The sequence below is a fragment of the Mytilus californianus genome, unplaced genomic scaffold (assembly GCF_021869535.1).
Source record: "Mytilus californianus isolate M0D057914Y unplaced genomic scaffold, xbMytCali1.0.p SCAF_11, whole genome shotgun sequence".
Classification (NCBI taxonomy): Eukaryota; Metazoa; Mollusca; class Bivalvia; order Mytilida; family Mytilidae; genus Mytilus; species Mytilus californianus.
In genome coordinates, this window is record NW_026262593.1 from 44384516 (window position 1) to 44398906 (window position 14391).

General features: G+C 31.5%; 1 protein-coding gene across 2 annotated transcripts in view; it reads right to left on the reverse strand.

Moving 5' to 3' along the window:
* The window catches only part of LOC127720143 (rho guanine nucleotide exchange factor 10-like), a 68814-nt gene that overhangs the window by 12194 nt on the left and 42229 nt on the right, over nt 1-14391 (reverse strand). For both annotated transcript variants that reach the window (XM_052226606.1, XM_052226605.1), the window contains 6 exons: nt 10906-10998; nt 8088-8297; nt 7317-7396; nt 4102-4250; nt 3284-3536; nt 744-829 (listed from right to left, as the gene is read on the reverse strand). In XM_052226606.1, coding sequence (XP_052082566.1) covers nt 744-829; nt 3284-3536; nt 4102-4250; nt 7317-7396; nt 8088-8297; nt 10906-10998 — 871 coding nt within the window. The remainder of the gene's footprint in view (nt 1-743; nt 830-3283; nt 3537-4101; nt 4251-7316; nt 7397-8087; nt 8298-10905; nt 10999-14391) is intronic.

The window sequence follows — 14391 nt, forward strand, 5'->3', positions numbered from 1 at the left end:
AACTTGATTTAATATGGTAAATCATGTCAACATTGTCAGTTTTTGTCAGTCAATAAGAACTTATGCTAATTTAGGAGACCAAAATCTTTAGTTTTTCTAATAAAATGTTAATTATTTATTATCTTTTTTTCCTCTCTCCAATCAAATTTTACTCGATATGGGAATAGGTCTAATGACATGTTACAGACTGTACTTTATGTGGACATGGAAGAAACTGTAATTCAGTGGTAGCTGTATGTTGCTGTATATCATATTTGTTTTTTGTTTACTGTTTTGTACATAAATCAGGCATTAGTTTTCATTTTTGAATTGTTTAACATTTATCATTTCTGGAGCTTTTGTAGCCTTCTATGAGGTATGAGTTTTGCTCATTGTTGAAGTCTATACAGTGACCTAAAGTTGCTCCTTTCTACGTCATTTGGTCTCAGGTGGATACTTTCTTATTGGCAACCATACCAGATAATTTTTTAATTGATGTGGACAGATTACCTCTATCACATTTTATTTAATAAATTCCAATTATAAATGATTGTGTTTGGTATTTGGTTCGATTTGCTGTTGTATATTGTGTAAATTCTATTATATTTTTATCTTCTTTTTTTTTCAAAATGTTCCTAAGTTTACTTATCAATAATTTTCAGTTGTATTATATTTTGAAACTTTCAAAGAAATGTCAAATGTAATAATATCATCAGATAGTATGACACTTCAAATGTTGTTTAATTACTATAAAAATAATTTACCAAGAGCAAGCTTTGACAGTAAGAAATCTGTAGACCATTCTTGTTTAAGTTCTGGAGAAACGGTCTGGAATGTATATCTTTCTTTCCTGTAATATATATGTAAACAATATTGTACATATGTGTGTCATTTATCATTATGTACTGTGGATTCGATATTATTCCTGGGATACCAATGTTTGTGGATTATTCCTGGGATACCAATGTTTGTGAATTATTCCTGGGATACAAATGTTCGTGGATTATTCCTGGGATACCAATGTTCGTGGATTATTCCTGGAATACCAATGTTTATGGATTATTCCTGGGATACCAATGTGTATGGATTATTCCTGGAATACCAATGTTTTTGGATTATTCCTGGGATACCAATGTTTGTGGATTATTCCTGGGATACCAATGTTTGTGGATTATTCCTGGGATACCGATGTTTGTGGATTATTCCTGGGATACCAATGTTTGTGGATTATTCCTGGGATACCAATGTTTGTGGATTATTCCTGGGATACCAATGTTTGTGGATTTCATGGGTATTGGTAAACCACAAATTTAAATGTTGAAAGAATTATAAATTTGCTATAGGTTTGTAAGCAAACTTTTGCCAAACCAAAAAATCTAATTTCCATGAAAATACAAATGTTCCTCAATACATAATAAATTGCTTTGCCGATCACAGCTTGATACGACCGCAGATGTCCAACCCTGAACAGTTGGGGCAAAAATGGACGCAATATTTGCGATTGATACAGGTCTGAATTTGGATTGTAATTAAATATTTGACACATAAAAGGTTTCTGACACAGAAAAAATGTAGTCAAAGAACTTAGAATTGGTTATATGATTTGAATTTATATTCAATTTTTTGCTTTTGTGCAATACACTTTGCTGTTCCTAAATGGTTTGATTCATAACCCCCCAAAGCAAATCCTAACCATCCCTTTGTGGTATGGAAACTTGTGGTATAATTTTAGAGAGATCCAGTCACCGTTTCACAAGTTATTGTCTGGAAACTAGAAAAATGCTTATTTTTGGCCCCTTTTTGGCCCCTAATTCCTTAACTGTTGGTACCATAACCCCCAAAATCAATCCCAACCTTCCTTTTGTGGTATTGAACCTTATGGTAAAATTTCATAGAGATCCATTCACTTAAACTTAAGTTATTGTGCGAAAACCAATGTGTCTTTTAGATTATCTTTATTGTTCATTAACCATTACTTTATACATAATTTAAAAGCAGTGTAAGGGAGATAATTTCAATGATGTATTTGATTTATCTCCCTTACACTGCTTTAAATTATGTTTTGTACTAAAGTATTTGTCCATTAACCAGGACAACCTTGTTTTTCCCCCCTTTTTGCCCCTAATTCCTAAACGGTTTGAGCCATAACCCCCCAAAGCAAATCCTAACCATCCCTTTGTGGTATGGAAACTTGTAGTATAATTTCAGAGAGATCCATACACCGTTCCACAGTTATTGTCTGGAAACTAGAAAAATGCTTATTTTTGGCCCCTTTTTGGCCCCTAATTCCTTAACTGTTGGTACCATAACCCCCAAAATCAATCCCAACCTTCCTTTTGTGGTATTGAACCTTATGGTAAAATTTCATAGAGATCCATTCACTTAAACTTAAGTTATTGTGCGAAAACCAATGTGTCTTCGGACGACGACAACGCAAACGTCATACCAATATACGACCGCAAAAATATTTGCGGTCGTATCAAAATAGGTACCCATGAAAATAAATGAATTCACAGTATTTTCATAGTATATAACAAAACTTAAGTCACATCTACAGACACAAATAAAATATAGAACAAATATTTTGAATTTAACTTTCACTTTCATGTTAACTTTCATACCCACTTTCACTTGCTATTTGTACTTTCACTTTCTATTCCAAAGTAAAAATTGCACTCTAAGCCTGGTTGAAGATGAATTACATTTTAGAGCTGTTCCATAAAAACATACATGGTACCCAGGGAAGGCATTTTCCTAATGGGGTAACCACCTATAGAGTCAACTCTAGAATTTCAATTACATTTCCACTGTACTTGACACTTACCCATAGTAAAGATTTCAAAGTGCCTTCTCTGGGTCCCATGTATGTTTTTATAGAACAGTCCTTATCATTAGTTGCCCAGAATCAAATTAAAATGGGGAGGAATTACTCAGAGGTAAACAATACATGTTGTATTTATCAGACCTTGCATATGAGGCAAAATTGGACATACAGACAGACAGACAGGGCTAAAACAGTATAACACCCCCCCTCTTTCAGTAGCTGTATAAAGTATTAAACAGTGCTGCTTTACATGCAATACCCTTCAGGTGATCAGAATAAATTTTTGAAGTAAACCAAATGGTAACCTTAAGAAAATCAGTCGTCTGTTTGAATGTCCAGCACTTTGTTATTGAAGGTCCACCTGTGGAAATAAAAGTTAAGGGACCTCGGACCTGCATAATTTTTAATCCCAGTAACACATGACATATTTTCTTTATTTTTGCGCGTACTTCTAGTTCTTCCATCATGTTATAAACCTACTTATTATTCGTAGCGTTGGTATGTTCAACAACAACAGTACAGCTATTGATAATCTGTAACTGTTGATTTTTAACTTGTATCTTTCGCTGTAGATCACTGATAACTTCACAACACGTTTCTTCAGATAGATTGTCATGGCCACATTTCAGAGTAGACACTAAGGATGATATCTGGCCTAATATATGGTAATCATAAACCATATCATCTAGGTCAGTCTGAAGGTTCAGGGGATCAGATTCTTGGTAAATGGACTCTGAAAAAAACCCAACAAATGTGTAAAAAAAGTAAATGTTGTAAAATATTTAATTTTTTTTTTGTAAACAAGTTGGACTGTGAGCTATTGCTCACTAATGATACACCCATTATAAGTATTCAGTAAACAGGAAGTTGATGAGCTATGGTTGTGAAAACGCATCATACAGTGTATATAGTATGCTCAAATATAGCTTGATACCAATTTTCATTAAGTTTTGAATCATAGCTACTCAGTAATGAGAAAAATGCAAACAAAATTTTATACATGGTTATTATGTGTAAGAATATATAAATATTTGGTTGATATAATTTTATTAGTGGTGAAAACACATCTAATGGTATAGCATGCTCATATAAAGCTTGGTACAAAATTTGAGGAAGCTCTGATTCGTAGTTCCTGAGAAAACTCCACCTGTCTTCAGAGAAGGCGTATAATAATATACAATCAAATTCCCTTGAAGAACTTGATCTTATTCATAAAGTATTATATATATTTTTTTTTATCATATAATTTTCTTTAAAAAAAACCCACTTAAATCAAGCACAATTATTTCTTTTCTAACCTTTTCTTGTATGTATACTTAGTAAGCCACCATTGGACCTGACAGAACAAGAAAGTTCAGGAGATATCGCATTGTCCTTTAGTTCCAGTTCTGATATAGGTATAGCCCATTTCGATCTTATCCTATCCACTGGTCTTCCATCCTGTTCCCTTTAAGAAATAACAAGTAATCCTAATTAATAATGACCTTTATACTTGCTTTCAAAATAAAGAAAAAATTAAATAAACCTTCTGTTGATATAACTTTCAGGTTTTGGGCAAAACAAATTTTGTCAATCATCTCGACTATATGCAATATACATGTATTACCTAAAAGAAAAACACAAAGCTGTGTGAAGCCCAAAAAATTATAAAATTACTTTTGTTATCTTTGTATTTCCTCTGCAAACATCAGAAATAACTCAAGTACATACAATCAGAATAGTATACTATTAATTCAGAAATTATTGTGAAGTTTTTAATAATGCGAATATTGCGACTGGGTAAGTATTGCAATAATAATAACTCGCATTTTGATATCTTACGCATATATATGTATGCAGATTTTCCTGAAATCGCAATAATTAATCTCGCATTTTTGTCCATTCTTCAAAAGAAATCACAATAATTAATCTCGCATTTTTGTCCATTCTTCAAAAATCGCAATAATAAATGAACGCATTAATTTCTGAATTTTTCAGTATTCAGCTGTTGATATAATCAAATGTTGTAGACTGTATATTGACCTATAAATTAGATGTTGGTTTTTTTTACGGAGTTCATTGGGTCTCATTGATATTACATTATACTGGAATTGCCTTTGAGGATGGGTATGCCACAACAATTAAAGGTATCTTATTAATGGTTAACATCACAAAGTTAATTAGGTAAGAAAGAACTAGATACTATAATAGCATTACTTTATTACTTTATGAAAATAAAGAGCTGCGCCATGAGTGCATGATACGCCTGTCGCTTTTTCAAAGAATAAAGCTCCATAACTCCTCAATGTCATATCAGAAAATTATAAAAAAACTAAAGGGAGGTTATTTTAATAGATATAAACTAGTCACCAAAGTTTCACGAAAACTGCTCAAAGAACTTTTGAGTTTTTGTCCGAAAACTGGAAAATCTCATTTTTTAATGAATAAAACCCCATAACTCAGAAACGTAAAATCTAAAGATTATAAAAATCGAAAGGCAGCTCACATCAACAGATATAAACAATTCACCATAGTTTCATGAAAACTGCTCAAAGCATTTTTGAGTTATTGTCCGAAAACTGGAAAATCTACCTTTTTTTATGACCCATAACTCGGAAAAGTAATATCCAAAATTTATAACAAGAGTGCACACGCTGAAATGTCTCGCCTTCTTTACTAACCATTGATTTTATGTTGATAGTCCTAAATATAAAGCTTTACTACAAGTAACACATAAACTTAACATGATCCAAGAAAATGAGGTCAAGGTCAGATAAACCAAACAAGAAATACATGTACACCTTAAAATCATTCAAAAAACCAAACATAGTTGACCTATTGCTTATAGTTTCTAAGAAACAGTCTTAACCAAGAAAACTTAAGATTGACCAAATTGCAATGAACCATGAAAATGAGGTCAAGGTCAGATGAACCATGCCAGACAGACATGTACACCTTACAATCAATTTATGCATTAAACATAGTTGACCTATTGCTTACAGTATCTAAGAAAAAAATTTAACCATGAAAACTTAACATTGACCAATGAACCACGAAAATGAGGTCAAGGTCAGATGATACCTGCCAGACAGACATATACACCTTACAATCCTTCCATACAACAAATATAGTTGATCTATTGCTTATAGTTGAAGAAAAACAGACCAAAACACAAAAACTTAACACTGAGAAATGAACCGTGAAAATGAGGTCAAGGTCAAATAAATCCTGCAAGACTGACATGTACATCATAAAATATTTCCATACACCAAATATAGTTGACCTATTGCATATAGTAATAGAAAAAAATACCAAAACTCAAAAACTTAACTTTGACCACTGAACCATGAAAATGAGGTCAAGGTCAGAAGACACCTGCGAGCTGGACATGTACACCTTACAGTCCTTCCATACACCGAATATACTAGACCTATTGCTTATAGTATCTGAGATATGGACTTGACCACCAAAACTTAACCTTGTTCATATCCTATTACTTATAAGAGAGAATTTAACATTACAAAAAATCTTGACTTTTTTTTCAAGTAGTCACTGAACCATGAAAATGAGGTCAAGGACATTGGACATGGGACTGACGGAAACTTCGTAACATGAGGCATCCATATACAAAGTATGAAGCATCCAGATCTTCCACCTTCTAAAATATAAAGCTTTTAAGAAGTTAGCTAACGCCGCCGCCGCCGGATCACTATCCCTATGTCGAGCTTTCTGCAACAAAAGTCGCAGCAACTTTCGGTCTATTGTTAAATTCTTACAATAAAACATCAATAACTGTTTTTAACTTTCATGCAATTTCACGAAACTTGGACAGAAACTTCATCATAATCAACCAAGAGCAGCATTCACAGCAATATTTCAGAAATATTTTTTTATTTTTCTGTATTTTACTGATTATCTTATTTTTTTCAGTTAACATTTAAATACAGTCTGAGATTTAATTTTTGGACATCAATAACTTTGCTTTCATGGAATTTTATAAAATTCAAACAGAAGCTTCTTTGTAATCAAGAAATAGTTTAAGTAAAATTTTTATTTTTTTCTTGTATAAATGGATAGTGTTTTAAGATCAAGAGTTAACATATAAATACTGTGTAATGTTTGTTGAAAACATCCACAACCTATCTTAAACCAGGATACTACATTTGTATTACAGAAACTTTGTCATAATCAAGAGTAAAATTTTGATTTATTTACCATTTTACCACATTTTCCTAACAAATGGAATTCAAGTCAACATTAAGGTACAATTTGAGATAAAAAAATTTACAACTTAAAAAACTTTGTTAAACCTTCACCAAGTTTTACAAAACTAAGACAGAAGACTCTTTATAATCATGAGATGGGTGCCATCTCTGAGCCAAAATTTAGATTTCTTTCTAATTCTATTTTGTGAATTCAACTGATACCTTTTTGAAAACAATTACACTAACAGCAGCAGTCACAGGATTCTGCAGAACCCTTTATGATTTTTTTTATTAAAGGTTCAAATCTGATAGTTGCAAAACCAACAAACCTCTGTGTTACAGTGGTACAGATAAGATAAGTATCTGTCAGGAATAATCTTCTGACCTTTGTTCTATTATTCGCAGTTTCCTATAAATAAAATTAATACATGAACTTTTCTATATTTACAAATAGACAGATAAAATAGATAAAGGAAACTCTAGATCATATATATATATATTGAAGCAATACCTTTTCCAGGAGGCAAATATGTTTTTCTCATTTTTCTTTCTTTCTTGCTTAACTTGCCTCTTCATAGACTATAAAGTCCAGAACCAGAATGTTGAAGGAATATTAGAACACTTAATATTAATATGCAATACCTATAGTAAATGGTGTTTGTAGGTGGTTTGTCAGTCATCAAAAAGTTTATATACACAACCATGCAGCTTAAAAGTGATCTCCTTTATTTTCTATCAAAAATTGAATTATGCTTAGCTTGTTAGAATCATCCCAACAGCAGGATTACTGTATGATTCCTTCATTAGTTTCATGCTTGTAAAATGTATCCTTCCAAGCAGATAGAAATTGTAATTTTTCAATGATTTCAAAAATCAAGCTTATGTTGGAATGTTATACCTTTTAGGGAACTTACTAGGTAGAACTATGTATTTCAAATAACACTACTTACACAGATCTGATCTAAGTCATCTTGTCTCAATAATCAAAGTCATTTTGGAATTTTATACCCTCTAGGGAACTTACTAGGTAGAACTATGTATTTCAAATCCTCTAGGAAACGTACTAGGTAGAACTTTGTATTTCAAATAACACTACTTACACAGATCTGATCTAAGTCATCTTGTCTCAATAATCTTAGTGTTTTGAGGTTCTTGATGTTCAGTTCTTTCATCACCTTCTTTGCCTGAAACTTCTGTTCTGCCAGACGTTTTGACTCATTTAATTTGTGAGCCACATTTTCAAGGTCGGTCAGTGCTGTCTGTAATGAAGACCTGTCATGGTGTTGATGTGGTGTATACTTCAGTAAATCCTAAAAAAAAATATATCAAAGTGAATAATAAGTAAATTTGAGGCAATATTAATTTACTGATGTTCAAATCTCATAAATCCTCTAAGACGACACAATCAAGGTAAAACAAGTGAAACTGTTAGCTACTGCTCACTGATGATACCCCAGCCCAAATACTTGACAGTAAACAGGAGGTTGTTGAGTGATGAATCTGAAAATGCATCACACAGTATAGCTAACTTATATAAACACTGAAACCAAATTTCAGAAATCCTTGTAAAGTAGTTCCTGAGAAAGATGGAACGAAAAATATTAATGGGACAGCCGGACAGATGGACGGATGGATGGACTGACAGACAGAGGTAAAACAGTATACCCCCACTTTTTAAAGCAGGGGTATAAAAAACAAAACCTAAGGAAAACGCATGAACTTCAAAAGTAGCAAGACCAAGTGCATTGACAGTATAAGTATCTTCTGCTATACATGCACCACTTGCCAATCCAATCCACTCAGGCAAACTGTCATAATCATGGATTAGGAAACAAATTGGTAAGTTTACAGATCAGACAACCAATCATAAACGTAACCATAATCAATAGTAATAAGCTTCTAAACAATGGCAGCCATGTTCCCAAAACTTTTTCATAATTATATAGCAATCTTATACATGTTAAATAGAGGGTGTTATTTCTCATTAAAAAATATTATATATATATATGAAAGCCTCAAATCTATGTCCAGCCTCAAATCTATGTCCTTCCCGCAAATCTATGTCCTTTTTAATATTGCGTCATAGACGTTCCAAATTTATGTCCTTTATTGTCTCAAATCTATGTCTTTTATTGTCTCAAATCTATGTCCTGTATTGTCTCAAATCTATGTCCTTTATTAACTCAAATCTATGGCCATTTTTGTCTCAAATCTATGTATCAAGAAAAGCAAACAATTTGAAAATGTTGTAGTTTTACAATAAAATATAAATCATATAATAATTACGTTCGCATGTAAAATGATTAAGCACACACATGGAGGACACATCCCAACTTAACATTGAATTTTGGGAAATAACTTAATAAAACAAGAATCCTATAAGGCCGTACTTATTAGACTGGCGTAAATTTGCGCATGGCGAAACAAACTGGAAAAAGATTTAAGAAAAGGACACAGATTTGATGCCGTATCTTTTTTAACCGACATAGATTTGCGAATCATGTCACGATTGAAAACAAATTTGAAAATAGGACACAGATTTGAGGCCGTATCTTTTTTAACAGACATAGATTAGCGATTGACGTCACGATTGGATACAGATTTGAGAAACGGACACAGATTTGAGGCCGTCATATATATCATATTTACATGTAATATGGTTATTGCTTTTTTCTTCATGTCTATTGGCCTATTGATAATTTCAATGTTGGTTTTTGATTTTTGGTTGACTCTGTAATACCTTTAATTTAATATACGCCCGTCGTCTTGTGTGTGAATTTTTATGCAATAAGCATAAATAGTTTCTGACATACGTTGGACATGCAAAAACCCCCTCTTTTTTTTACAAAAAACTCAATATCTCTAAAATAAAATTTTGAATCAAAACCAAAAAGTATAAAGATCTTTAGATTAATATAACTAAGAAGTGTGTAAAATTTTAAGCAATAATCATAAATCGTTTTTGAGATACGGCGCGACATGTGAAAAACTTTCCCCCTTTTTTTACAAAATACTCAATAACTCAAAAATAAAATTTTGAATCATCACCAAAAAGTATACAGATCTTAAGGTTAATATAACTAAGAAGTGTGTAAAGTTTAAAGCAATAATCATAAACTGTTTTTGAGATACGGCGCGACATGTAAAAAACCCCTCCCCCTTTTTTAACAAAATACTCAATATGTCTAAAATAAAATTTTGAATCATCACCAAAAAGTATACAGATCTTAAGATTAATATAACTAAGAAGTGTGTAAAGTTTTAAGCAATAATCATAAACTGTTTTGGAGATACGGCGCGACATGTGAAAAAAAACACACACCTGTTTTAGTTGCTAAGTCCCGTAACTCAAAAAGTTTTAATCTTATTTTCACCAAAAAGTATACAGATCGTTTGACCATCATAAGAAACAACTATGTTAAGTTTCATGAAATTTGGATAAGTCATTCTCAAGTTACGGTGCGACATGTTTACGCCGGACAGACAGACGGACAGACAGACAGACGGACGGACATTTGTATACCATAATACGTCCCGTCAAAAATTTGACAGGCGTATAAAAACCTGTTTTTGGGTTGCTGTCTCATTGGTTTTTACCCAACATCTCATTTTATTCAAATTGAAATTGATATTTCAGATTGGTGAAAAGGGAACATGTACTTTACTGAACATGTAGACTTCTATTTTTAACTACACCACCCACCCACCCCCCCCCCCCCCCCCCCCCCCCCACGTAATGTTTTCCAACGGGATATAACATTATCCTTCCAACAAGACAAGGTCAATAAAATTTCAAGAAGAAGTGGTACAACATTCCACCAAATCTTTTGCATAAGTTTGGTAAATTCCAGTGTGATCATTATTACTTCTATATATTTTGCTCAAGCTATAAGTATATGCTATGCATATGGTACAAACCTGCATCATAGTGATGAATTGTGGGAATCTTTGTACTGGTTTGACCAACAATCCAAATAGTGGAAGTCTGTCTGGACTCTTCATGGCTTTTTCCTACAAAACAGCATGAGAGTAAGACAATTTGATAAATAAATACATGCATAAATGTTTTCTATAAACTACACCGACTAAAAACAGCATCTACTCAAAGTATTTAAATGTTCAAACCTTCCAAACCAGATATACTGAATACAACAAAAATGACAGAAAAAAATAGCTACAGGGTGACATATATCACATTTCTATTGTAAAATGTACCAAGGGATGTTGCATACACTTAGATTCTGTATAAGTACACAATTTATACATATACACACTCAAATTTAGATCATGAAAAACGGATTGATAAAGACATACTTTTAATCCAATACTGGTTCTAGTAGATATAAACTGTTGAACATCTTTATTTTAGAATTGAAAAGGCATGTATTCTTACGATAAATACAATGTTATGTAATGTAATTATATATTCTTATGATAAATACAATGTTATGTAAGGTAATTATATATTCTTATGATAAATACAATGTTATGTAATGTAATTATATATTCTTATGATAAATACAATGTTATGTAATGTAATTATATATTCTTATGACAAATACAATGTTATGTAATGTAATTATATATTCTTAACAATTTCAAAATCATAAAGAAAGAATGAGGAGGCAGCATACCATTTATTACTTCAAACTAAGATGGTACGACTATTTCAACAACAAGCATTCTCAATACATAGTCCCTTACCAGTTAAAAATTCATTGTATAGGAACAAAATGCTAACTTGATCTATAACTTGTCATGGTGTAACTATATAACAAATATCAAGTCAATATCTTCAAGCATGATGAAAAAAAGTGTTGAAAACTGATTATTTGAGTGAATTTTCTAAGTCCAAGGACCATAACTCTGCTCAAAATCATCAGACCGGAACAAAATTCAAACTTGATCTGTAACTTGTCTTAATAAAAACAATACACCAAATATTAAATCAATATCTTCAAGCACGAAAAAAAAAGTGTGGAAAACTGATTTGCCAGACTGACGAATGGACAGACAGACAAGACAGACATCGTCGGTAGGGGACTAATAAACTAAATATCATTTGATTATATATCTATTCTGAAATGAAATTATAAGGACTTAACATTTAGCATTGAAAACAATGACCATAATTTTTTTTTAAATCATTTCAGAACTGGTCCCTTGTATAGAAACAGTTTAATCAAATTAGGTTGTTTTCAGTATATATATATTTTTTAAATGTGTTTGTTTAGTGAGATGAACGTTTGTTGTTATGTAGAAATTTATGTTGTATTGTGGACAAAATACTTGTGAATCAGATGTAAAAACCTTGTGCATTATTGTTATCTCCTAGCATATGTACTATATCTACCCAGCCATGTTAACATGAATGCTAATGTAATATGTGGGTGTGCAATAAGAAAGAGTATTTCAATGATTAATTTCAAATGTTATTCACTGCAAATTAAACTAGCAAAATATATGACAGTTTAAAAACAATTTTTGAAAACAGATTTTGAAAAGATTATAATACCGGTAAGCAAACTAAATTAATTTTTTTAAGAGTGACAGATAAAACTAGCTAATGATCAGATCCTGTCTGCCAGCAAATAGTTTGTGAATACTGTGAATTCATTATTATTTGTCAGATACTAATTTTCGTGGATTTTGTAGGTACAGGCAAAAGACAAATTTAAATGTTCAATGGAATACATTTTTTCTGTCGGCTTGTATATAGACAGTTGTAAAACCACAAAATTAAATATCCACGAAAAATACAATTTTTCTTTTATCCATGAAAAATTGGTACCAACGAAAATAAATTAATCCACAGTAGTAAGTTTATTACAAGTGAAAATACCTGCATATACTGGAAATATAAAAAAATAATAGCAAAATTCAATAAATACTTAGGACTTAAAAGGGGCATTAGCTACGAGATATATAAAAAAATAAAATATGATGTTTTTTTGTTCAATCATTAATGAAAGTGAAATAGTGAAATAATGATTCGCCTTTAGCAGCCAACATGGTTCAATTTTGTCAAAATAAACTAAGAAACATCGCTGATCAATTATTCACTTGCAAGTGAAAAATTTCGACCTCATTGAATCTGTATTCATGTGACCTTCAATTTAAACCCTTCGCTGAACATGGGATATGCATGTTTTCAGCTATTAAAAGGAAAAGAATGTCAACATTGAAAGTGAAACAAGACAAAAGTCGCAGGCTCGACAAAAATGATGCTAAACATACTTTTTAACCTATAATATGAAATCAAACAGACACGTGGTCTCTATCTATTAATATTTATGTTTATATCGGGTTATATGATTGTCAGCAGTCTTCGGAGGTCATCTCAATATTTAATTAGATGACGTCTAGACAAAAATACATACCAAATGTTGATACATATAATCGAGTCCATGCATTGTTAATTGTTTACTTTAAACTTTTTGTAATTTGGATATACGTTTTAGTATGTTATGAATCAAATATGAGAATTTGAGTCAAATTGTGAACATGAATTTGACAGCTAATGACCCGTTAATAGAAATAAAAGTAAGAAAATACGATTATTATTTTGAAATTTTTTACTTTGTTGAATCAGAGCCTTTCAAACATTTTCATATCCATCTTTTGTATATAAAATGTCTTGTGTTTCTGATGAATTTAATTAGCAAATCAGATATACTTATTTGAGCAAAAAATGTCAAACACTTCATGAACAATGTTCCAGCAGGTCAACTTCAAGTCGAAACACTATAACTGTTGAATATTTAATCTCGCATATTTTTGAATATTTTATATATAAGGACACTTTACTAACAAATACTGAAGCCTTGTCATCGGTAGGGAAGAGGTTCTGTTTCATATTAAAGTTTGGTTTTTATTAGTACTCAAAATATACATACACTGTTTTATAAAATATTCTGAAAATATTGACAAAATGCAAGGTTCATTCAAGAACATTATCTTAAATACAAGGGCTATACCAGAATAAAATGTACGGGGGGTAAAGATGTCAACTTTTAAAACTTCCAAAATTAAATTTGTTTTAAGAACAAATATTATAACACACATAAATATAGGCCTGGGAAGTCCCATTATATAACAAAGAATTATGATCGGGGTTGTTATGCATTAAAACCACTTAAGTTAAGATTTTTCTACATGTCCTATGATAAATTAGTACTACGATTGGATATCTTAACTTAAGTGGTTTTATGCATATCAGCCCAGGACTTTTACTCACATATGAGGTTGTACGGGAGGAGACCCAATACAAAACAAATTTTGTTATTCTACAATACAGAATCTCTCTTAAGTTGACTTAGCAATGGTGGCTGAATCTCTGTTGTAAAAATTATGGTGTCCCATTATTTCCAAGATAGCAGAATAATAATAAAATCATGGATATTT